The sequence below is a fragment of the Carcharodon carcharias genome, chromosome 19, assembly GCF_017639515.1.
Source record: "Carcharodon carcharias isolate sCarCar2 chromosome 19, sCarCar2.pri, whole genome shotgun sequence".
Classification (NCBI taxonomy): domain Eukaryota; kingdom Metazoa; phylum Chordata; class Chondrichthyes; order Lamniformes; family Lamnidae; genus Carcharodon; species Carcharodon carcharias.
Genome location: NC_054485.1, coordinates 21,540,522 through 21,565,838, shown reverse-complemented (window position 1 = coordinate 21,565,838; position 25,317 = coordinate 21,540,522). Strand labels below are relative to the sequence as shown.

General features: G+C 43.3%; 1 protein-coding gene across 4 annotated transcripts in view; it reads right to left on the bottom strand.

The window, feature by feature from the left end:
• Positions 1 to 25,317, bottom strand: part of LOC121292006 (PR domain zinc finger protein 1-like) — a 115,569-nt gene that overhangs the window by 41,828 nt on the left and 48,424 nt on the right. For 3 of the 4 annotated variants that reach the window (XM_041213744.1, XM_041213742.1, XM_041213743.1), the window contains one exon: positions 950 to 1,181. In XM_041213744.1, the coding sequence (XP_041069678.1) occupies positions 950 to 1,120 (171 nt within the window). In that variant the 5' untranslated portion in view covers positions 1,121 to 1,181. Of the gene's footprint in view, positions 1 to 949; positions 1,182 to 5,047; positions 5,070 to 25,317 lie in introns of those variants that run through there. The other variant, XM_041213745.1, reaches the window with a different exon arrangement.

The following is a 25,317-nucleotide window of genomic DNA, read 5'->3' as shown; positions in this document are numbered from 1 at the left end:
GTGCGTGTGTGTGAGAGAGAGAGAGAGAGAGAGAGAGAGAATGTGTGTGTGTGTGTGTGTGTGTGTGTGTGTGTGTGTGTGTGAGAGAGAGAGAAAGAGAGAGAGAGAGAGTGGGTGTGTGTGTGTGTGTGAGAGAGAGAGAGAGAGAGGGAGAAAAAGAAACCATGCTAGCTGGTGGAATTTAAATGCAATTGATTTCTTCAATTAATCAATGAAAAATCCAATTAATTTTAAAAAGTCTAGAATTGAAAGCCCCCCATCCCCTCCCTCTAAGAATTTGCAGAGAATTTCCTTGGACTTTTTGCCAGTGTGCCAGCCTAACCTCACCAATCTGTAAACTCAGGGCAATTATAGAATCTTACAGCACAGGAAGAGGCCATTCGGCCCATTGTGCCTTTGTCAATTCTTTGAAGGAGCTATCCAGTCAATCCCATTCTCGCCCTCTTTACCTCCCATAAGCCTGATTTTCTTTTTCTTTTCAGGTATTTGTCCAATTCGCTTTGGGAAGTTATTATTAAAGCTGCTTCCACCACCCTTTGCAGGCAGCGGATTCCTGATCGCAACAACTTGCTGCAGAAAATTGTTCTTATTTCGCCTCAGGTTGTTCACCTTCGCCTCAGGTTGTTCACCTCCGTCTACAATACCCGTTACTCATACTTTGGATGTTTTACTATATCTAATGAAAATGTCAGTCACAGAGAGGGTGAATTTCCACCTGGGATCTCTTGCTCTCCTGCTGTAGCTTTGACTGCAGAGCATCGGGGAGGAGCAACAAATATCGATTTGCTAGTGGCCCATTCCAAAAATGAAAATGAATGAGTCTTATCAAATAGAAATAAACATCATGCAGCATATTCTATCTGAGTTTGAATTTATTGTTGCAAAGTTAATCACAAAGTTACCAATTGATGCTCTGACATATTGGCCACTTGGGCTCAGAGGAACTTACCTCATTGGTGATTGTGTACTTGAAGGTAAGGTTTCGGGGTATGGAGGCTCTGGCCAGAGGGATCTCAGCATATTTCACTGGGTCTACTGGTTGGTCATTTACGATGTAGGTGCACTTCTCTTCCAAATCCACCTCTCTCCATTGGCTCATGTCCGAGACCTCAGCTTTCATCTTCCTACTTTCTCAGTGTCTCACTCGCTCCAAGGTGACAGGACCAAGAACATCGGAGAACCTGCAAAGTGAAAAAAATGCGGGGAAAAATATGAAAGCAAAGAAAGGACTTGCATTTCCACAGCACCTGTCACAACCTCAGGACATCCCAATATGCTCCACAGCCAATGAAGTACTTTCTGAAGTATAGTCACTGCTGTAATATAGGAAACATGGCAGCCAAGTTGCATACAGCAAGCTCCCACAAATACAATGAGATAAAATTAGTAGATAATTGACCTTAGTGATGTTGGATGAGGGATAGATATTGGTCCAAGCCACCAGGGAAGAATGCCCTTGCTCTTCTGCAGTGTCAGGCAACCTTTTACAGCCGCCTGAGAGGGCCGACTCAATTTAATGACTCATCCAAAAGACAGCATCCTAGACAGTGTGGCACCCCTTCAATACTGCAATGGGAGTGTCAGCTTTCGATTATGTGCTCAAATATCTGGATCTTCTGACTAAGAGGCAAGAGAATAATGCCCACGGCTAACACCTAATTATTATTATTGTTTGATGGTTGTGCAAACTTGAGAAATAAATGATGCTCCAAGCTGTTGTCAAAGGGAATGTTTACCCAGCAACCTCACCAGCACTGCACACACCTGCCTGCCTACCTTAAGGAGGGCAGCTAGTTGAGGATCTCCAATTAGGTCCGGCCTCAAAATCTTTCCACAGCTTGCTGCAGCTCCATAACTAAAAAAGGGGGAAATAGAGCTGGAAGGACAGGGGTGTGAGATCAGGGAACGGGGCAGGGGCATGAGATCAGAACTGAAGATTTGATGGTTTCTAAAGAAACTTAATTGAAAAGCCAAACAACTAGCAATGGCTCCACGTTACTGTACATAGCAGTAAAGTGGATATCCATTTTATGTATCTCTGCACCCCATCTCAAAGAAGAGTTTCGTGCCCTTAGGTAGGTGGGTGTCTGCCCTTGAAGTCGAGATGAAATGGTTTGGGGGGCTTCTATTTATTAAAATGAAAACCTTCCACATCCACAGCAAATTGATTTCTAATTTTGATTCACTGACCAGCCAATGTTAGCAAATAGAACATCATATTGGTTTCTGTTTGTATCTACTGGTGAATATCAGAGGTGACAGATCATCATCACAATTTGGAACCTGCTGCCATGATGGTTTTCAATAAGCCAATTAGTTATCACAGACAAGGGGAAAGCATGGGAGAGCCATTGGTACAAGTGTAACCCACTGTTCTTGCCCAGGTTCCCTATAGAAACCTCTCAAGTATCTTGATTTGACTAATGTGCCCATTAATTAGGAACTGGAGGGGGGGCATTCAGTCCTTTGAGCCTGTTCCAGCATTCAATTAGATCATGGCTGAGCTGTATCCTAACTCCATCTGCCCACATTTGTTCCATATCCCCCGATTTCTGTTGAGTAAGGATATCAATCAATCTCAGCCTTGAAGATTGCGATTTACCTCCAGCCTACACAGCCCTTTGAGGAACGGAGCTCCACATTGCCATTAACCCTTTGTGGGGAAATGCTCCGCCGATGCTGCCAGACCTGCTGAGTTTTTCCAGGTAATTCTGTTTTTGTTCCTGATTTCACTTGCCTGGCTCTAATTTTAAGATTGTGCCCCATTGGTTGTTTCTCTGGGTGTACCTATTGAATCTTGTTTATCATTTTAAACACCTCAATAGTATTACAATTACACATACTACTTACCTCTACACAGCAACATCTTGATTTTATATTACATCTTTAACGTACTAAAACTTCCCAAAGTGCTTTGCAGGTGCATCATCAAACAAAGTTTTACACCGAGTCACAAAAGGAGATATTACCTTGGGTGACATAAAACTTGACCAGAGAGGTAAGTTTTAAGGAGTGTCGTAAAGGTGAAGAGAGGTTTAGGAAGGGAATTCCATAACTAAAGGCCTAGGCAGCTGAAGTCATGGCCACCAATGCTGGAGTAATTAAAATCCATGACATGCAAGAGGCCAGAATTAGAAAGCAGAGATTTCGGAAGGCTGGAGGACTGGAGGTGTTTACTGAGGTAGGGAGAGACATGGCAATGGAGAGATTTGAGAACAAGGATGAGAATTTAAAATTTGAGGCACTCCTTAACCAGGAGGGAAGGTAAGTGGGTGAGCGCCAGGGCAATGGGTGAACAGAACAAGGTGCAAATTAGAATATGGGCAGCAGAATTTTGGATGAGCTCAAGTCACATGAGCCAGAAATCTTTGGAGGTCCCTCCATTGTATCGTGCTTCACCCAGAGGTGCACCAGCGAGGAATGATCTGATATAGGGTCCCCACCCAAAGTATCACCATGCCAGTTCTCTCCACAGGAGCAGCCTGACCTGCTCGGCGTCAACACACGAGGGCAATGTTTCTCAGAACCGGATGCAGAGCAACGAGAGGGCGAGATTTTCTGTAAGACGCTTTAATGCTCTATCCAAGAGGTAAGCGCGATGACTGAGCTGGAATTAACAAGGATTGGATAATTGATCCGGCTTCAGCTTTCCACTCCAAGCCCTTATGGGATTTCTCAACTGGGATCAGTTTTTTTTTTTAAACAAAGTACACCTCCAATAACTTTCTAAACAACTCTAATCCTGGTAACCGAAACCAAGGGGGTATAATTTTAACCTGCCCTGCCCAGTGGGTAACCAACCAGATCAGATTGTACACCTGCCTTACACCCCATCCAAAATTACTTTCCATTCAGAACATCTTGTATTTATAGCGTACATTTTGTATTTATAGTGTATATGTAATGACATTCCACAGCGCTTCACAGCAGCAGTTATCAGATAAAATTTGTCACCAAGCTATATAAGGAAATATTAGGATGGGTGACTAACAGATTGGTCAAAAAGATAGTTTTTAAGGAATGTCGTAGAAGAAGAGAGAGGAGTTGGAGAGAGCACAAAGATTTGGGGAGGGAATTCCAGAACTTAGAGCTCAGACAGCTGAAGGCGCAGCCACTAATCATGAAGCAATTAAAGTTGATGATGCGCCAGAGGCCAGTCTGTTTCTCACTCCCCCATCTCTCCATAGAGTGAAGATTTTAAATCAATCACAATCCATACCAAAAGGGAAAATTGACTTCACTGACAATTGCTGTGTATGATTTCTCTACTTCAATCAAGTGGCATTCTTAACATTTGAGTCTAGGTACTAAGTGATGTGGAAGCCATTTGACCACAAGGGACCTCACAGCCATAGAACCATAGAAAGGTTATGGTGCAGAAAGAGGCCTTTCAGCCCATCGTGTCTGTGCCAGCCAAAAAGAGAAAAAAAGAAACTAGCCGCTCATTTTAATCCCACTTTCCAGCACCTGGTCTGTAGCCTTGCAGGTTACAGTGCTTCAGATGCAGATCCAGGTACATTTTAAATGAGTTGAGCGTTTCAGCCTCAGCCACCAACTTAGGCAGTGAATTCCAGACACCCACCAACCTCTGGGTGAAAACATTTTTTCTCATGTCCCCACTAATCCTTCTACCAATCACCTTAAATCTCTGCCCCCTGGTAACTGACCCCTCAGCTAGGAGAAACACATCTTTCCTGTCTACCCTATCTAGGCCACCCAAGTCAGACACACACACAGCTACTGGATAATAATGATCAGGAGCAGGAACCATGGCTGATTAACCCTTTGACAACTCCAGCTGTAACACCCCCATACACCTCTCCAGGTGGGATCAGCTAGCTCAGTTATGACTAGTGATTGAATGCAAAGACCTTCCTGATGTCCATGACTTAGTGTCAACACCAGGCAGTATATTTACCCACAGAGCCATTGTCAGCTGATACTATCATTACTCACTCATGTTTGATTAGATATCAGTTTGGCACAATGTCCAAGATCTTATCTCTGAAAACAAATTTTACTTCAAAACTCAACAGTGAGCACTCACATGAACCAGGAAGCGCCCCTGCTGATGACCATTTAGGTCTCGGAAATGCCAACTCTTCAGTATTTTGGTGAAAGCCGTACAGGTGAGGGTCTAAGATGTGTGTTATTCCAGCTGGGCCCTGCATCCACAGTTGTCACCCTGGTTGCACATATTTCCTGGAGTCACATGACTTCTAGCCTCCAACCACCTGGCCTTCACGCTGCCGCCATTGGCTGCCCACCTTCATGGTGCCCCACCTTCCCCTCGTCAATTAGAAGGCGAACAAATTATTCATTGCCTGATTGGATGAGTCAGTGAACATCCTTTCTCCTCGTCTCCCCATATTATGAATCACACTGAAAAAAAAAACACTCAGGCCCTGATGCATAGAATTGTTCATTCCATTGTGAAACTAACATCAATAAATTACTTCCCCACCAGTTTAATAAATGAATTGCTCCCAATACAACATACATTGTGATCAGGTCAGAAGGCAGACTGGTGGGGTCATGTTCCCTTGTCTCATTCTGTCCTGCTCTACGCAAAAGGAAGATGCAGGAAACACAGGTCAGGTTCCCAGCACCTGAAAGACAAGGATAATAATGTTTCAGGTGGGGACAAGTTTCAGTTCTGAAACAAAAACAAAAATTGCTGGAAAAACTCAGCAGGTCTGACAGCATTTCTGGAGAGAGTAAGGTTTTGAGTCCATATAACTTCTTCAGACATAAAGAGCAGTAAAAATGTAGTGAAATATATACTTAAGGGGGCTTGGACAGATGAAGCTGGATAGAAAGCCAGCGATAGGTGGAGGCAAAGGAGAGATTGTGAAAGATTTCATAAACAAAAGGTCGAAGGGGTGTTGATGGTAGTGATACTGGCTAAAGGAGGTGCTAATGGTGACATTAAGAATAAAAAGCAGGATGAGCAAGAGACAAAGTGACAGATGGCCCTAGTTTAGGGGGGGAGGGGGTGGGGGGTGGGGATAGTGTGGGAGGAAAGGTCAAAATAAGCTAAAAGGTGGAGATAAATCAATGAACAGAAATACATTTTAAAAATAATAATAATAGAAATAGGTGGGGAAAATATATATATAAAAATTTTAAAATAAATATTTGGAAAAAGGGGATCAAAAAGGGGTGAGGATGGAGGAGAGAGTTCACGATCTGAAGCTGTTGAACTCAATGTTAAGTCCGGAAAGCTGTAAAGTGCCTAGTCGAAAGATGAGGTGCTGTTCCTCCAGTTTGTGTTGAGCTTCACTGGAACATTGCAGCAGGCCAAGGATGGAAATGTGGGCATGAGAGCAGGGTGGAGTGTTGAAATGGCAAGCGACAGGGAGGTCTGGGTCATGCTTGAGGACAGGTGTTCCGCAAAGTGGTCACCCCGTCTGCGTTTGGTCTCTCCAATGTAGAGGAAACCGCATTGGGAGCAGCAAATGGAGTAGACTAAATTGAGGGAAGTGCAAGTGAAGCACTGCTTCACTTAAAAGGAATGTTTCGGCCCTTGGATGGTGAGGAGGGGGAAAGTAAAGGGCAGGTGTAACACCTTCTGTGATTGCATGGGAAGGTGCCCTGGGAGGGGGTTGAGATGTAGGGGGTGATGGAGGAGTGGACCAGGGTGTCCCGGAGGGAACGGTCCCTATGGAATGCTGACGGGGGTGTGAAGGGAAGATGTGTTTGGTGGTGGCATCATGCTGGAGTTGGTGGAAATAGGGGAGGATGATCCTTTGAATGCGGAGGCTGGTGGGGTGATAAGTGAGGACAAGGGGGACCCTATCATGGTTCTGGGAGGGAGAGGAAGGTGTGAGGGCAGAGATGCGGGAGATGGGTCGGACATGGTTGAGGGCCCTGTCAACCACTGTTGGTGGGAAACATCGGTTAAGGAAGAAGGAGGACATGTCAGAAACGTTATTTTGGAAAGTGGCATCATCGGAATAGATGCAAAGGAACTGAGAGAATGGGATGGAGTTTTTGAGACGTGTTTAAAGAGAAATTGTTCATTGAGAGAACAAGTTCAGCCAAACGGAGGAGAGTGGTGATGGATGGGGATTGTTCGGGCCTCTGTGCAATGTCCGTTCTGATATTAGTCCCCACCACATCTGTTAATCTATCCTTTCTCTTTCAGTCTCTGACTCAACAGTTGTGCATTCTCAGCATTTGTAATTTTCCTTTCTACCTGAGGATAGTCAGTCAGACAGGAATTTAATTAGTTGACAGACAGTGAAATACACAGACACATTTAAAGGAAGTCCAGAAACAGGCAGCCAATCTGCTATTGTCTTTTTGTTTTGGCACCTTTGAGCGAGAAAATTTCATCATCCAAACATATATTAAAGAGAAAGTCTTGATATTCTGACATCTACTGGAGGAAGTCTTGATATGTGAACAACTTTTAAATGAGGAGGATGGATATCCTGACTCCTTAAAAGGAAGAAGCCAAAATATCAGAAATCCTTTTTAAAGATTAAGTCTCAATATCCTGGCCCCTTTTAAAAAAAGGTCCCTCGATATTTAGAACTCTTTGTACAGAGGGAGTCCTGATATCAGAAACCTGTCTCACCAGAACTTCGACTTGGAAACGACAAGTATCTCCATCAAGGCCACATTACATCAATGATTGGGCACAATCCCAGGCTATTTTGTGCTCACAGTGATTTGAACACAATAGAACAGTGCACTGAAGTGAATTTAATTGACATTGTCATACTTACTGGTGCTATCCCTACATTTGATGCAGTGTTATCATTGCAGTGGTAATAACTGCATCAAGCTGCACTCTGAACAAGTGCGCCAGCATATTGGTTATGTTAACAGATTATACTAATCTAGAGGCCTGGACTAATAATCCAGAGATGGAACTTAAATCCCACCATGGTTTATTGTGAATTTGAATTCAGGTAGTTCATTAAATCTGGAATTAAAAGGTGGCATTAGTAATTGTGACCATGAAGTGACTAGATTGTAGTAAAAGCTCATCTGACTCCCCTATGCCTCTCAGGGGAAGATATCTGCTGTCTTTACCTGGTCTGGCCCATATGAGACGCCAGACCCACAGCAACATGACTGACTCTTAACTGCCCTCTGAAACAGCCACTCAGTTGTATCAAACCGTGACAAAAAATTCACTGTGGGTATACCTTCACTACACAGACAACAGTGGTTCAAAAAGGTGGCTCACCACCAGCTTCTCCGTGGCAATTAGGGATGACCAATAAATGCTGGCCTTACCAGCAATACTCAAATTCCAGTAATGAGGATAAACAAAGGCGGTACTGGTGGATCAGGTAGAATCACAAAGGATAACGGGATCCAGATATTGATGCACACGGATCACACATACAATCATGGCAAGAACTGCATTATCCAGATCAGCAACTCCCATATCAATGGTCTATGATATGAAGTGCTGTTAAAATCAAGGACTGTGATTTGGGTTTTTTACAGAATCACAAACTGGCAAAAATTGCCCAAACCCTTAATCCCCTTATAATAACAACAGAATTTGACTTTATTCAGGCTCCTTAAATCACAGTGCCATTTACAATCTACTGTGATAGCATGTTGGCAATGGTTAAAAAGCAGTTCAACTACAGGTGGCTGACTGTTATTATCACACTAGATTCTTTCATGTGCGTACCTTAGTAAGTGATGCTGATTGCTTATTTCACAGGTTAACAATGAAATTGGAGGGCGATATGGTTTCCAGTGACAGGACTTTCAAACTAGCCCCAAGAATACCAGCCTCAAATGCATTTCAATGCAACCAATGTCACAATGTTCCTGAATGGAAAATCAAAGGAATTCTGTGGTGACTAGCCTGTGATATGGAGCGACCAACACTATTATGAAGTCAGACAGCCCAACACTACAAGAAACAGAAGCATTTAATCCATCTAAGAAGAGCAAATGTGACAGGCTTGGTTACAGTTAGAGCAGACAAAGATATCTAGCACAATCTCGGGCCATTCCAAATGGAAACAATTTCACTGCACACAGCCAATAGCAAGGAGTGATCATTTTAAACAAGGTCTCTTGATCCTCCATCAGATCAATGGTCTTACCGCACCCCCGTACCCTGCAATTTGCTTGTGAAACTTATTGTATGTTCCGTTCAATGTGTGCCAACCTTAACTCAGTGGGTAGTGGTTTCACCTCAGGCTGCGCGTTCAAGTACAATTCCAGGAACTTGAGCACATAACCCAGGCTGACATTCCCAGTGCGGTACTACGTGAGTACTGCACTGTAGGAGATGCCTACTTTCAGTCAACATGTTAAACCTGTTTGACTTCTCATGTGGATATCAAAGATGTCACTTTGAAGAAGAGCAGGGGAGCTCTCCTTGGTGTCCCAGCCAATGTTTATCCCTCAACCAACACCATTCAAACAGATCATCTGATCATTATCACATTGCTGGTTTTGGGAGCTTGCTGTGTACAAATTGGCTGCTATGTTCCCCTCCATTTTAGTAGTAACTACACTGCTGTAGTTCATATGCTGTACAGAACTTTGAGGGATCCTTAGGTGAATAAACACATAATATTAATATAAATTATTTCTTTCTTGATGCAAAAGAGCTCCATAAACAAATGCACCTGCACCCAAGACATCAAATTTCCCAGCCCATCAGCGTGTATTGGGTCTCAGCACAGGCAAGAAATAAACAGACCACTGTGCACCGAGTGAATCTCAGGCACATAAGGTTTGATTGGTCAATGGGGAGTCTACACAGCAACCAAGACATGACAGTAAGGCATTGCACGCTGTCTCTGCATTTTGTCAGAAGCATCATTGGAGTGATACGCAAACCAAGACAATCCTTTCAGTACAGTGTAGGAAACTGCTCCAGTTCTTGATTTCAAATCTTCCAACTTTTATTTGTTGGAGCTACAAATGATCAATAATTGGACAGACATTTCAGAAATAAAATCAAAAACAGAAATAATTCCAGAATGGCTTTTGTCTAAAAGGGACATGAGGGAGGCCAGTTGTGGTCAAGTGCCTGACAAATTTTTTATTGTTTGAAGAGGAAGAATGGTAGCAAAAGGTAAGTGGTATTAAGATTCAACCCCTTTCTATGCCATTGCCTTTTCTGGCTGGAAAAAATGATAGGAAAAGAAACTTAATGAGCTTGTTTTTACAAAGATGGTGTCTTTTAGAAAAGTTTTATTAATTTCTCGGTGTTGGCCAGTCAGCCACTTAGGCTGAAATTTGACAGCAGATTAATTTCAAGTAATCGCGTGTTAAAACAACCGTGTTTGGCTTGAGCTAAGGGTAAAAGTGGCTATTGAATGTGCACAAACCCGACTTATTTCAGCCACTCCAATTCCCTACTTATCAATTTGTGCAGAGTACAAGCTTTAAAATAGAAACATGGCATCACCTATTGCCACTCTTCCAGCCTCTGATGTCCTGCCCCTGGGACTCAGCCTTTTACCTAGGTTTCTCATTAAAAGAGACTTTGCCAACGCAAACGCGCACCAGTGCCACTTGTGCCACAGTGGCTGCACACTATGTTGCAGAAATTTTGCAGTATCTTCAAAGAACATCGCCAGTGATGTCCTTGTTTCAGAAGAAAGGTACTTACATGTCAAGCTTTGTCTCTACAATGCTGTGATCAACCTCCCTTCCATACCCCGCACCCTGCTCGAACAATTTAAATCCTCATCCTTCCTTTGCGTTTGGAGTCCTTTCAAAATCAGTCTCTCGGTCCTGGGCTTCCAAAACTTTAGGTAGTGCAGGGTCAATCTCCTCACTCACCCATTGGGCCAGAGTCACCCAATCGAATGGGACCCGATGCGACTATATCCATATTCAGTATTGCTATAGGCTGCCAAGGTGCCCAACTGTCAACAGATTATTTCAGATTAACCAATCAAGAGGGCACTTATGGTTTAGTCTAAGGAAGCTGTCCCTTTCTCTCTCCCCCAAAAACTGGAACAAAGAGCAGATGCAAATATAGCACATGGACAGTGTTAAATCTGATTGATGCTGTCAGCGACCTGTGTCTCACTCAATCAGACAATGATCTTAACCCATTAAGTACCAGGCGCCCAGAACAAGCCAGCAAGCGGGAGCTGACCTACATTCAAAAGCAGTCAAAACACAATCAATTAATAAGTCTTGGATTATTATCCCTCAGTAAAGGATGTGTGCACACAAAAGCACAGCATGGTATGGCCCAGCTCTGGATCCACGCAGCCATCTGGGAGGCTAACAAGGGGCCCGTGTGTTTGTTTTCCTCTCTCCATTGTTGTCAGTCGCTGGTTGCATCTTGTTTCACCTCCCTCACAATTATCTCCCCTTTTCTCCTGCAAGCATCACTCTCACTGGCGTGTGATACCACAGGTGTCGGTCGCTACCTCTACCTCAACCCAGTGCCAGACAGCTAGTTATTTAACCATAAAGGATGTCACACCACAGCCAGATCCTGTCCTTATCCCTGGTATCCATGCAAGTATGTTTCAGCTGTGGATCCTTGTCCAATGATCAGTAGCACATGTCCTGCTAATTTTTCCCTTCTGTAGCTCAGGGAGACCACAATTGTTGCTCAAGCTGCAATCAGCAAACTCGCAACTCGGTTCTTTCTTGGTTTCAGTTCTGTAGCAGCCCACGTACTTACTCACGAGGTTGGTTGGGGGGAAACAGGCTCTAGTTATTGTGGGATGTGCCTTTGGTGTGAGCAGACATATTCTGAATCAGCCTTAAACATTAAGCCCAAAACAGTATGTTAACTCTGTATACAAACACCTCAATTCCCTTGATTAGATCCTAGCTATAATCACTCCACGTCACTGTCATTCTATGTATAAACCACGCAATTCCTCGATTAGATTCTGCTCTGTAACTCTATTATTCTATATATTTGCTGGACTCAGATTTTTGGGGCTGAGTAAAATCTTGAATAAGTTAGATGGAGTCCCCATTCCTTGTTATCCATTTTCATGCCTGGTCAGAGATGGAGATGATTAATGCTCATTTGGAGCATTATGTGCTTGCAGCTGCTGATCATGAGGTTGGGCTGTCCTGTCTGGCTACTTACTGCTCAGGCACACCCTCATAACCACACACCATTTTCTATCAGTTGAATTATCCCCTTCTCCTGGACCTGCACAGATTTTCAAACCACAAAAGCTGCAAACACAAATCTCCGTTGACTTCAGTCACACTATGCAGTGACACATGATTACCTTTCATGCCCTGCCCATGCTGAATCTTTTAACTAATATTATTTCTTCGTCCCTCCCCACAGCCTTGCCTATTACTTTTGGGATACTTGCTGCCATTCTGAGTGTTTCAAAGTGCCTCAGTGAAGAGTGCGGGGGGTGTGAGGTGACTGAACAGAGCCTGAGGAAGAGTTCATAATTGGACATGTGGTATACATTCTGGAATGGCACCTGCAGATTGAAAGGCAGCAAATGTAACTCCATATTTAAGAAAAGAGAAAGCAAACAGGGAACTACAGACCTGTTAGCCTAATATCAGCAGTAGGGAAAATGTTAAAATCTATTATAAAGGATGTGATACCTGGGCACTTAAAAAGTAATGGTGAGATTGGGCAGAGTCAACATGGATTTATGAAAGGGAAATAATGTTTGACAAACTTATTGGAGTTTTTTTGAGGACATTACTAGCCAGGTAGATAAGGGACAACCAGTGGATATTGTGTATTTGGATTTTCAGAAGGCTTTCGATAAGGTCCCACACAGGAGGTTAGTAAGCAAAATTACAGGGGATAATATACTGGCATGGATTGAGGATTGGTTGACAGACAGAAAACAGAGTGTGGGGATAAATGGATCATTCTCAGGTTGGTAGGCTGTGACTATTGGGGTACTGTAATGATCAGTGCTTGGGCCCCAGCTGTTCACAATCTATATCAATGATTTGGATGTGAGGACCAAAAATAATATTTCCAAGTTTACTGATGACACTAAACTTGGTGGGAATGTAAGTTGTGAAGAGGATGCAAAGAGACTTCAAGGAGCTTTAGACAAACTAAATGAGTAAGATTGAATATAACGTGAAAAAACATGAAGTCATCTACATTTGTTTTTCTTACCAAAGTAGAGTATTTCTTAAATGGGAAGTGTTGACGTCCAAAGGAACCTGGTGTTCATATTCATGAGTCACTGAAAGCTAACATGCAGATGCAGCAAGCAATTAGGATGGCAAATGGTATGTTGGCCTTTGTTACAAGGGGATTTGAGTACAGGAGTATGGGAAGTCTGGTTGCAGCTGTACAGAGCCTTGTTGAGACCACACCTGGAGTAGTGTGTGCAGTTTTGGTCTCCTTGCCCAAGGGAGGAAATATTGGCCGTAGAGGGAGTGCAATAAAAATGCACCAGACTAATTCCTGGAATGGTAAGATTGTCCTATGAGGAAAGATTGAAGAGACCTGGGCCTGTATTCTCTAGATTCCAGAAAAATGAGAGGTCCGCTCATTGAAGTGTACAAAATCCTTACAGCGCTCATCGTAGTTGATGCAGGAAAGATGTTTCCCAGGTTGGGGCATCTAGAAACAGGAGATACAGTCTCAGAATAGAGGTAAGCTTTTTAGGACCAAGATAAGGAGGAATTTATTCAGTCAGAGGGCGGTGAATCTTTGGAATTCTCTACCCCAGAGGGCTGTGAAGGTCAGTATGTTCAAAGCACAGGTCAATAGATTTCTAGATACCAATGACATCAAGGGATATGGAGATAGTGCAGGAGGATGATGCTGAAGTAGAAGATCAACCATGATCTAGTTAAATGGCAGAGCAGGCTCAAGGGGCTAAATGACCTAATCCTATTTCTTGTGTGGTAGTAAACAGAGCATGAGCAGAGACTCTTGAAGGCGGAGAGTTGTAGCAAGCAGGAAAGGTTTAGGAGACAGACACACCATACAGGGGCTGGCAGCTGAAGGCTGGATGCCTGATGGGGAACCAGTGGAAGGGACAGGTGCAAAGAAGACCACAATCTGAAGATCGGAGGGTGCACCCCAGGACACAGGGAGAGAGCTAATTGCAGAGATTGGTGAGTCAGTGAAGGATATAGAAATCTTCTAAGTGAAGGCAAAGATTTTGCATTTGGTGCACTCGAGCCAGTAGGACTCAGGAAAGGCCGGGGGATGAGGATGATAGGTGAGCAGAATTCAATACATGATTTGGCAATGGTCAAGCGAGTAGTGACAGATACATCAACGCAAAGAGATCACAACTTTACTGATTGAATTACTGCTCTGTGCACTATGGCAATGTGTCAGGCCAGATATTACCTTGACGATACAGACCAGTTATCTTTCAGTAGTGTCATGGCAAGTGCCAGTAAAGGCTCAGTTGGTAGCACTCTCACCTTGGAATCAAAAAATTGTCGGATCAAGGCTAACTACAGAGATTAGAGTACACAATCCAGGCCATCAGTGCAATACTGAGGGAATGCTATACTGTCAGAGGTGCATGCCTTCAGATGATACATTAAACCAGGGCCCCTTCTCACCCTCACAGGCAGATGTAAAATATCCCATGGCACTAATGGAAGACAAGCAGGGAGGTTCCCCTGGTGCCATGGGAAACTTTTATCCCTCAGCCAATACCAAAAACAGATTGTCTGATCATTATCATATAGCGATTTGTGGGACTTGCACAAATTGACTTCCATGTTTCCCTGCATTACAACAGTGACTGCATTTCAAAAGTATTTCATTGGCTGTAAAGTTGCAAAAGACACTATATAAGTACCATTTATTGTTGTGTTCAAAATGAAAATGGAAATATTCTAAAGCCTTATAATCAAGCACATCCATGTAAACCAATTATTTATGCCACATACAGGCAGTCAGAGTTTAGTCCACTTGGCTGATTTGTGCATGAGAAACAGCAAGCTTTGCAGATTTCAGCTGCCCCAAGGATGGAACAGTGTGTACTGTTGGTGGGAATTCCCAGAATCATCTGGCAAGATCAGACATCCCCACTCAAAGTTCCACCTTTGGTGCATCAGGGCTCAGGAGTGGTTGGGAACAGAGTAACAATGTAGTGTGAGGTGATAGGGGGCAGCTCACCTACCTGGTTGAACAGATGGAGGGTGGACTGTGGTCTAGACTGACCTGTCACTGAGTAACCCTGGGGGTAGAATCAGGAGGCAACCCTCTTTGCAAGGACTTGACTTAACCATCGGAGAGTGAGTGAACTGGATGCAGAGAATTAAACTTGAACGTTGAGAATACCAAGGGGCCTGGTGTTGGTACCAGCTCCCTAATTATTTCCCATCATACTCATTATCTTTGATGATGAAGGCAGGTTGCATAAACTTGGCTTGCATTCCCTTTGGGTTTAGAAGGTTGTGGTGATCTAATTGAGACATTTAACATGATAAAAGGATTCAGTAGGGTAGATATGCAGAAACAAATATATTCTCTGGCGGGGGGAATCCTGAACAAGGAGGAACAAACTTAAAATTATAGCTAAGTAATTCAGGACAGTGGAAATCTAGAACACGCTCCCCAAAATGTTATGGATGGGGATCAATTGGAGCTCTTAGAATTGAATTTGGTTGATTTTTGTTTGGTATCATGCAATATGGAGAAAAGGCAGGTAAATGGGGTTTAGGTACAAGTCAGTCTGATTGAATGGAGTAACAAGATTGAGGGGCTGAATAGATTCCTCCTATTCCTATGTTCCCTGACCATGGAGATTCTAACCATTCCAACCCCTCCCAGACTTGATAGCACGATACCTGAACCAGGCTGGTCTGTGGTGCTCCAGGAGACAGAGCTCCAATGGATCCTTGAGGGATAGGTGCTGGGAGCTGGGGTTCTTCCCACTTAACAGTCAATCTTGCAAGCTACGGCATTAGGAATGGTCCTGGCTGGATGCAGAGTGAAAAACTCGCCAGTCGTCAGAGTTTTGATAAACTGTCCAGATTAATTAACAGCGCTGTTCAAGTACACTTGGGTGATGCTGAACCTTCGCTCTGTCATCCTGCCCCTGTGCTCTCTGAACTGAACTGAAGTAAGTGGGATGTCTCACTACAGAGAGCGAAAGAGAGAGACAGAGAGAGAGAGGTCATGAGCCCTGTACTGGGTGGATTAGACTTTAAGCATGGAGATAAGTTCGGAAACTGGCTGACAAAAACAAAAGGTGGCAATATAGTTCAGGAGAGAAGGCTCTGCACCAAGTAGTCAGTGGCACGGTCTGCTACAGTCACTGCCCTGGGATTTCTGATCTTGCTAATTAACCTGATCTATAAATCCATCCTGTGTTTAGGATTATGTTACCTTGTTACTATGTAAACTTACTTCTGCATTCGTTGATTTAAAACCATCTGCATGGCTTCATGCTATTATTTTCCTACTGTGTGCTATTCCTGGAAGAGCTACAGACAGTGGGACATGACAAAAAAAGAACTTGCATTTATATAGTGACCTGCACACCCTCAGGACGTTCCAAAGCACTTTGCTGTCAATAGAGTGCTTTTGAAGTCACTGGTGAAATGTTGAATGCATGAGCAGTTAAGAAGTGTGCCTGACTCATTGTGCAGCTGACAGCTTCGTCTCTCCCACTGCTCCAAAGAAACTACAAGGCTTCGGACTGAGAGCCAGAGTGTCAAATTAGGCCAGATAGCTCAGTGTTGGTCGGCACAAGCACGATGGGCCAAATGGTCTCTATCCATGCTGTAAATTTCTATGATTGATTTTATAACCCTTGATGAGATTGGAAACCAGGTTTTTAAAAACAGCTCTCCTAGATGGAAAGTCAACCTAAATCACCCTTGATGAGATTAGAAACCAGGTTTTAAAAAACAGTTCTCCTGGATGGAAAGTCAACCTAGCAACCATCAAAACCACTGGCTTCACCACTTTGTACAGTCTCAGGCAGCTTTCCTAAATGACATTGAATTACATCAGCACAGAAATAGAGGATTTGGCACATCAGATCTATGCTGCTCTTTATACTCCACATGAGCCTCCTACCAATTTAATAAACTCTTCCCACCCTTCCCCAGTAACCCTCTATTTTCTTCTCCCCATAAATACTCAAGCCTCCAGTTTAATGCTTCAGTCATTTGACATAGCAGCAAGTTCCATATTCCTGCCACTTCCTGTGTAAAGAAATTCCTCCTAAATTCTTTATTTGATCTATTAGCGACTATCTGGTATTTATGTCCCCTTGTTCTAGTCACATGCATAGGTGAAAACAGCATTTCTACATCCTTCCTATCAAACCCCTTCATAATTTGGAACATCTCCATCAGTTCTCCTCTTGGTCTTCTCCTTTCTGGAGATACGAAAAAATGATTAAGCAGTTCAGGCATTCACTGCCCACAATGCGATCAAACGCCACAGTTCACATATAGAACAAGAGCTATTTCAGTCTATCCTGTCACTCACTGATAAAGTTCTTTAATATCCTCCCATATGCAACATTCTGACACTAGGTCTAGCTCCAAGCAATAAATCTAACTCTAAGGTGACAGTTTAAGCTCCACGGGAAAATAGCTTACAAAGTCATTGAGCTCTTAAAAAAACAGCTCATGGGGTTACACACAGGCACTTAAATATGTTATACATAGCATCATTATAAAATTACATAGAAATTACACCACACATTCAGTCCTTGGTGGTGCTTATCCTCCACATGATCAGTATCCACTTTGTCCCAGATCCCTTTGTCCCCTGCACCCATTTCTATCAAGCACATTGCTAACTAGTCTGAGATGGTGATAAGCAGCCAGAACTTCCAATCTCAGAGTAGGGCACAGCATGGGCAGCATTGCAACATCTGCCCATTATACACACTTGCCCACTTTCCTCTCAGCTTATCTGGTTATTTACCTCAATGCCATTTGTGGGAGCTTGCTGTGCACAAACTGGCTGCAATATTTCCAACAATGCAACAGTGGCTGTGCTTCAAGAAGGTACTTCATTTGCTGCAAAGCACAGAAGGATGTCCTGAGGACACTCTATAAATGCAAGTCTTAACTTTTTCTTTCTCTCCATTGGAGATACTTTTGAACATTTTCAGCCAATGGCCCTAGCAATAATGTATAAACAAGGGAGAGGAAAGAACTTCAGATCCATCCAGTCTTTCTCACAACCAGAACAAAAAAATCAATGGTCCCCACAAAAGCTCCTGGGATATAGCTCAGAATCTCATGGTCCAAGCAAAGTAACAACTTATTCCCTTAGCTATAAATGGGCCCTTTTCCCGGGCACTTGCCCAGTTCCCTTTCTCAAGAAGTCTACTGTCCTCAGACCAACTAACTGTGTGTTTTGATAGGTTGTTCTAGAGAACATTGACAAGCTGCAAGAGGCATGCTTCCTAGCCTCAAAACTCATTTGATAAACAACCCTTCCTGTCCACTTCAAATAGCCTATCAACCAAGACTGTCCCTCACCTACAACCAGGAGACTGGCAACATTTTGAGTTAGTTGGGAAGACATCTCTATGTTTTTGTTGAGACTTTGTTACCTACTCTGGCTTCTTTTAGTCCAATTGGACCATATTTTTCTTTCCTATTTTAGTGGTGTCCTAAAAGGTGCACTTCTTGTAAAGGTTCGTTTTGTGATCTAGGGACAACTCAGTATCATCCTTTGTGGCTCATCAAAAAAAAAAGGACCCAACCCTTTTATCAGTTTCAAAGTTCAAATGTAACCCCTCCAATCCTGCATTTCACTAAAGTAAGTAGTGTTGGTGGGACTAAGCTGAACGTAAACAAGCCGGTATGAGAGGCTGAGCGGCGGTTGATTATGAAATATACGGCAACACAGTTCAGGGGAGAAGAATCTACTGTGGTTAGTCAGTTTATGGTATCAGAGTCACTGACCAGGGGGGCTTCTGACCCTGTTGACTGACCTGATCTGTAAATCCACCATGTTTAGGATTATGTTATCTTGTTATTAGGTAAACCGACTTCTACATTACCCTATTGAAGCTGTCCACACAAACTCATTCTATCATTTCCCTACTGTGCGCTATTCCTGAAAGAGTGACAGACAGTGGGACATGATAAAGAAAAAACTTGTATTTAAATCAGACCGTTCACAATGTCAGAACATCCAAAAGCGATTCAGAGCCTTTGTAATGGAAGAAACTGTTATGAATGAATTACTTTTGAAATGTAGTCACCGTTACAACATTGGAAACTACTTTTTTTGTTCATTCTTGGGATGTGGACATCGCTGGCTAGGCATTTATTGTCCATCCCCTAGTTACCCTTGAGAAGGTGGTGGTGAGCTGCCTTCTTAAATCGCTGCAGTCCATGTGGTGTAGGTACACCCACGGTGCTGTTAGGGAGGGAGTTCCAGGATTTTGACCCAGCAACAGTGAAGGCACAGTAATATATTTCCAAGTCAGGATGGTGAGTGACTTGGAGGGGAACTTCCAGGTGGTGGTCTTCCCATGCATCTGCTACCCTTGTCCTCCTTGGTGGTAGAGTTTGCAGGTTAGGGAGGTGCTGTCCAAGGAGCCTTGGTAAGTTGCTGCAGTGCATCTTGTAGATGGTACACACGGCTGCCAGTGTGCATCAGTGGTGGAGGGACTGAATGTTGAAGGTGCTGGACGGGGTGCCAATTAACTTGACAGCCAATTTGAGTACAGTGAGATCCCACAAACAGCAATGCAATACTGACCAGGTAATGTTTTTTTTTTAAACTATGTTGATTGAAGGGTAAATATCAGCCAGGACATCAATGAGAACTCCCATGCTCTTCTATGAAAGTCCCATAAGATCTTTTACATCTACCTAAGTGGGCAGATGTCTCATTCAAATTATGGCACCTCTGAGAGTGCAATATTCCCTCAGTGCTGCATTGGGAGTGTCAGCCAGAGTTTTGTACTCAAGTATCTCACATGGGGTTTGAAACCACAACGTTCTGACTTCCAAGGTGAACATGCTACCTGAACAGAATAGGCGATGCTCTGTGTACTAACCAAGCTCATGTTGGCCTTCCCAGATGTGACAGGTTCCTTGCACTTTTTCCTGAACCAATCAGAATACAAAGCACTAGAGATATATTTACAATAGAGGAGAATTGCCCAAGCTTTGAACGCATGAAATTCATGGCAGGCAACTTAAGAAATGGCTCATCGGTATTATGACAGTTGCCTTCTAAAATAAAGAGCAGAGAAATTGCACTGAGTGAAGGTGTAGACTCACTGGTGCAACAATTATCTCTCATTTCTATTCTGAAGAGTCATTCCATTCCAGTGATGTGGATCTGGACATTTCTTTGTCAGTCATTATTGGTGTTGTGGCCTCAGATACAGGCAACTCTAAGGCTCTGCTCCTATTTCTCTGCACTTATATGGGGGCAGAACTCCAGTCACAGTAAGATCGCTGTCCGGTGACAATGCAAGCTGAAAGTGTCAAGCATGGCTCTGTGACAGACGTTTGTGGGTTCAAGTCCTAACCGAGAAACTTCAACACATGATCCAGGCTGACACTCACAAAAGAAAAAAATTGCATTTATGTAGCACCTTTCACAACCGCAAGACATTGCAAAGTGCTTTATAATCAATTATGTACTTTTCAAGTGTAGTTGTTGTTCTAATGTAGGAAAGGCAACCAATTTGCACACAGAAAAGTCCCACAAACAGCAATGTGATAATGATCTGTTTTAGCGATGTTGTTTGAGGGGTAAATATCGGCCCTAGGACACCAGGGAGAACCCTGCTGCTCTTCTTCAAATAATGCCATCAGATCTTTTACATCCACCTGATAGAGTAGATGGGGCTGCAGTTTAACGTTTCATCTAAAAGACTGCGCCTCTGGCACTGCAATGTTCCCTCAATACTACACTAGAGTGTCAGCCTGGATTACGTGCTCAGATCCTGGAGTGGGACTTGAACTCATAATCTTCTGACTCAGAGGTGATAGTGTTACCACTGAATTGATGGTCACAGCTTCCTAGTCTAAGTAGGCACAGAATTTGGGAATTCAGGGATTAAACCATTAATCCTCGGTACATATTTACCAGACCCCCTTGTTTGCGGTTCTGGCAAAAAAACATACACTCAGCATTCTCACTGCTTGTGATTTCTAACATAAAAAATTAGCATCCATGGCACTTTGAGTTACTTCAATATGATGCAGCCTGACTTCAGTGGGTTCACTTTGGATGCCAGTTTAATAATGTCAGAACATTCAACACCATCCCTCTCCCTGGCCACTGCCCAAGTCTGAATGAGACCATTTAAATCTTACTTAACCCTGAACTAAACTTAGTTGTTCATCTCCTCTCCATCACCAAGTCCATTTACTTCCAACTCTATATCAGTACCTGTCTGCACCCCTACTTCAGCTCATCTGCGACTGAAACTCTCATGCGTGCCTTTGTTATCTCCAGACTCAACTGTTCTAAAGCTCTCCTGGCCAGCCTCTCACCTTGTACCCGCCATAAACTTCAGATCATCCAAAGCTCTGTAGCTCACATCCTAACTCGCACCAAGTCCTGTTCACCCATCAGATCCATGCTTGCTGACCTACCTTGGCTTCCAGTCCAGCAATGCTTCAATTTAAAAGTTCTCATCCTCATTTCCAATTACACCTTGGCTTCACCCCTCCCTATCCCTGTAACCTCCTTTAACTGCCTTGGCCCTACAATCTCCTTGAATTCCCTCCTTGAAACTTTTTACCTCTCTCTCACCCTTTAATAGGCTCTTTTGAAACGAGGCTCCCTCTTGTCCCAATCTATCTTTTTGTGACTTGGTGTCAAATTTTGTCTGATAATACTTCTATGAAGCACCTTGGTCAAAAGTGCTGGATAAACGTAAGGTTTTTTTGGGGGAACTTAATGAATCAAGAATACTGGGATAGAGCAGAAAAGTGAAATTGAGGTAGAAAATCAGTCATTAACTTATTGAATGGCAAAGCAGCCTTGAGAGGCTGTATGGCCTAGTACTGCTCCTAATTCTTATGTTCTTATATTCTTAAATTGTTATTGATCTTGTGGTCTTGTGGTGTCAAAAGAGCCTGTGGGTCATAATAATGGGTAACATTTTGCTATCATGCTGCATCTCGGCCACATTGGAACTCTGTTAACTCTTTCCAAAGGTACATGGCTTAAGCCCCATAATAGGTTAATGGCAACACTGCTTTGCCAGGCAGTTCCCTTTATAGACAAGGTGTTCCTGTGCAAGCACAGGGTGAGGACAGGAGTGCCTTTGGTGAATGGGCCCCACAGTCAGATAATTGCTGACATTCATTGACCTGTCCATCTACTACTCCTTCAAACCCATACCCCTCACAGCTCACTGTCATGTTGTTGCCCCCTAAAAATATTTGCTCTGTTACAGGCAAGAAGTGATGGTGCAAACTCTGCTCTTTCCTAAATAGTCTCCACCTTAAAGAAAAGACTTCAGGTCTTCTTAAAAAAAAAATCTGCTGCACTATCAGCCTCTGCTACACAATTTCAGATTTCAATAACACAGTCTGGGCTTGGTATATCAGCGTTTTGGATATCAGGATTGTGGTTATGACAGCTGTTGTACTGAGGTTCATTTCTCCATCTCCTCCTCCATCTTATTCCCTGCACCTCAAATATGTAGAGTTCCCCAATTCCCTCCTTTAGATGATAAGTGTCATTACAGATAACACTCGATCAAAGTCGTCTCCTGGACTGATCACCTGAGGGGATATTCCGGATTACATGACTGCAGGGATGGAGATGGGATTGGGGGTGGGGTGTGCGGTGGGGGTCTTGTTGTGATGCTTTGACCATTCTTGTGTATGGGACAATCATGGTGGACCAGGTGGACTTTTTCCGCCCATCCGAATTGTACATTTGGAGGTTTCCCTTCAAACCTCTAACCTACGCATATTCAAACCCCATGCTTGGAGTCACCTTGCCGTACTTCATGATTTACTGCCTCATCACTTTACCTTTCTCTGTTAAACAAGCAGATGAGGGGAAATGAATTTATTTTGCCACTGGCGCCTGACAGTTTCCCCCACCCCACCCCATGAATCCTGTATAAAGGATGCGTATCCAATCTTCAGTCCAGCATTATATCCAGCAAGAAAAAAAATCTTGCATTTATATAGCACCTTTCACAATCTCTGGATGTTCCAAACCACTTTACAGCCAATGAAGTACTTTTGCGGTGTAGTCACTGTTATAATGTAGGAACCATAACAGCTAATTTGCACACAGAAAGCTCCCATAAACAGCCATGTTATAACAACCAGTTAATCTATTTTATAGTAGTGTTCATTGAGGGATAAACATTGGCAGGGTACCAGGGATTATTCCCTACTATTCTTCAAATGATGCAATGAGATCTTTTACATCTAACCAAGGGGGAAGCTGGGTTTAACATCTCATCCGAAAGGTGGCACCTCTGACAACACAGCATTCCCTCAGTACTGCACTGGAGTGTCCATCTAAAGTTTCTGCTCAAGTCTCTGGAGTGTCTGAAGCATAAAAGTGTTGTTGCAAGAAGCCTTGAATGGAAGCCTGTTCATTCATTCATTCATTTCAATCTTCTCCCCTTCCTCTAGGCTGTGGCTCTTGTTCCACTGATGCTCATGGTCCACAACCTCACCTCACCCAAGCAGCTATTGTTTTTGTGTGAATCTAAACAATGGGCATCAGAAGTTACTGCCCTCTCCTGGTGCGCATGCACAGACACACAAACACCTATACAAGCACGCACGCGCACACACTGCAGATTTCTCTGGATGCTGAAACTGACCCTGCCACTGAGATCAGCTAAATCGGCACAAACTGAGGTTCGAACCTCGTTTTTGGTCTGTCTGCCTTGTGGGGTGAGGACATAGCAGGCAAGGCCATGATTATTCGGCACCCCTAGTTTCTCTGAGAAGACCCTGCTGGCTATGTTGTGAAGAGGACATAAGGAGGTTGCAGATGGATATAGCTAGATTGAGTGAGTGGTCAAAGATCTAGCAAATGGAGTTTAATGTGGGAAAATGTGAAGTTGTTCATTTTGGCAGGAAGGACAAAAAAGCAGAGTGTTACTTAAATGGAGAACGGCTGCATAATCCTGAAGCTCAGAGGGATCTAAGTGTTCGAGTACGTGAGTCACAAAAAGTTAGTTTGCAGGTACAGCAAGTAATTAAGAAGGCTAATGGATGCTATCCTTTACTACGAGAGGGATTGAACATAAAGTAAAGATAAAAGCAAAATACTACGGATGCTGGAAATCTAGAACAAACACAAAAATACCTGGAAAAACTCAGCAGGTCTGACAGCATCTGCGGAGAGGGATACAGTTAACATTTACAGTCCAAATGATTCTTCATCAGAACTAAGGAAAAATAGAAAAGAGGTGAAATATAAGCTGTTAAGGGGGGTGGGACAGGTAGAGCTGGATAGAGGGCCAGTGATAGTTGGAGATTGTCAAAAGATGTCATAGACAAAAGGACAAAGGGGTGTTGACGGTGGTGATATTAGCTAAGAAATGTAAGGATGTTATGCTTCAGTTATACAGGGCATTAGCGAGACTGCACCTCAAATACTATGTGCAGTTTTGGTCTCCTTATTTAAGGAAAGATGTAAATGCATTGGAAGCGGTTCAAAGGAGGTTTAATAGGTTGGTACCTGGAATGAGTGGGTTGTCTTACGAGGAATGGTTGGACGGACTGGGCTTGTTTCCACTGGAGTTTAGAAAAGTGAGGGGTGATTTGATTGAAGTATACAAGATCCTGAATGGCCTTGACGAGGCAGAAGTCAAAAGGATGTTTCCTCTTGTGGGTGAGTCCAGAACTAGGGGGCACTGTTTTAAAATTAGGGGGCGCCCTTTTAGGACAGAGATGAGGATAACCTTTTCTCTGAGAGCTGTGCGACTTTGGAATTCTCTGCCTCAGAAGGTGGTGGAGGAGGGGTCATTGAATATGTTTAAGGCAGAGGTAGATAGATTCTTGTTAGGCAAGGGAATCAAAGGTTATCTGGGTTAGATGGGAAATTGGAAATCAAAACACAAGATGATGAGCCATGATCTTATTGAATGGCAGAGCAGGCTCAAGAGGCCAAATGGTCTACTCCTGTTCCTATTTCTTATGTTCATATGTCTTCTCCTTCACCATTGCAGTCTGCATGATCGTGGTGGCAAATGTAGCAAGGACTGCCCTCACTTGTGTACTAGAGAGGAGTTGCAGGCTTCCTTCCTTCAAGGACATTGACAAACTAGTTGGATTTTTATGATGATGTTTTTCTGGTTACCAGATTCATTGAGTTCAGTTTCATATTGAAATCTGAATTCTTGGCCTCTGTGTTACCAGTTCACTATTAACACTACTGTACCCAGTAGTGATATTCATAACCACTGAACCACTGGGCCAAACAGTGAGGCTAACTCTAAC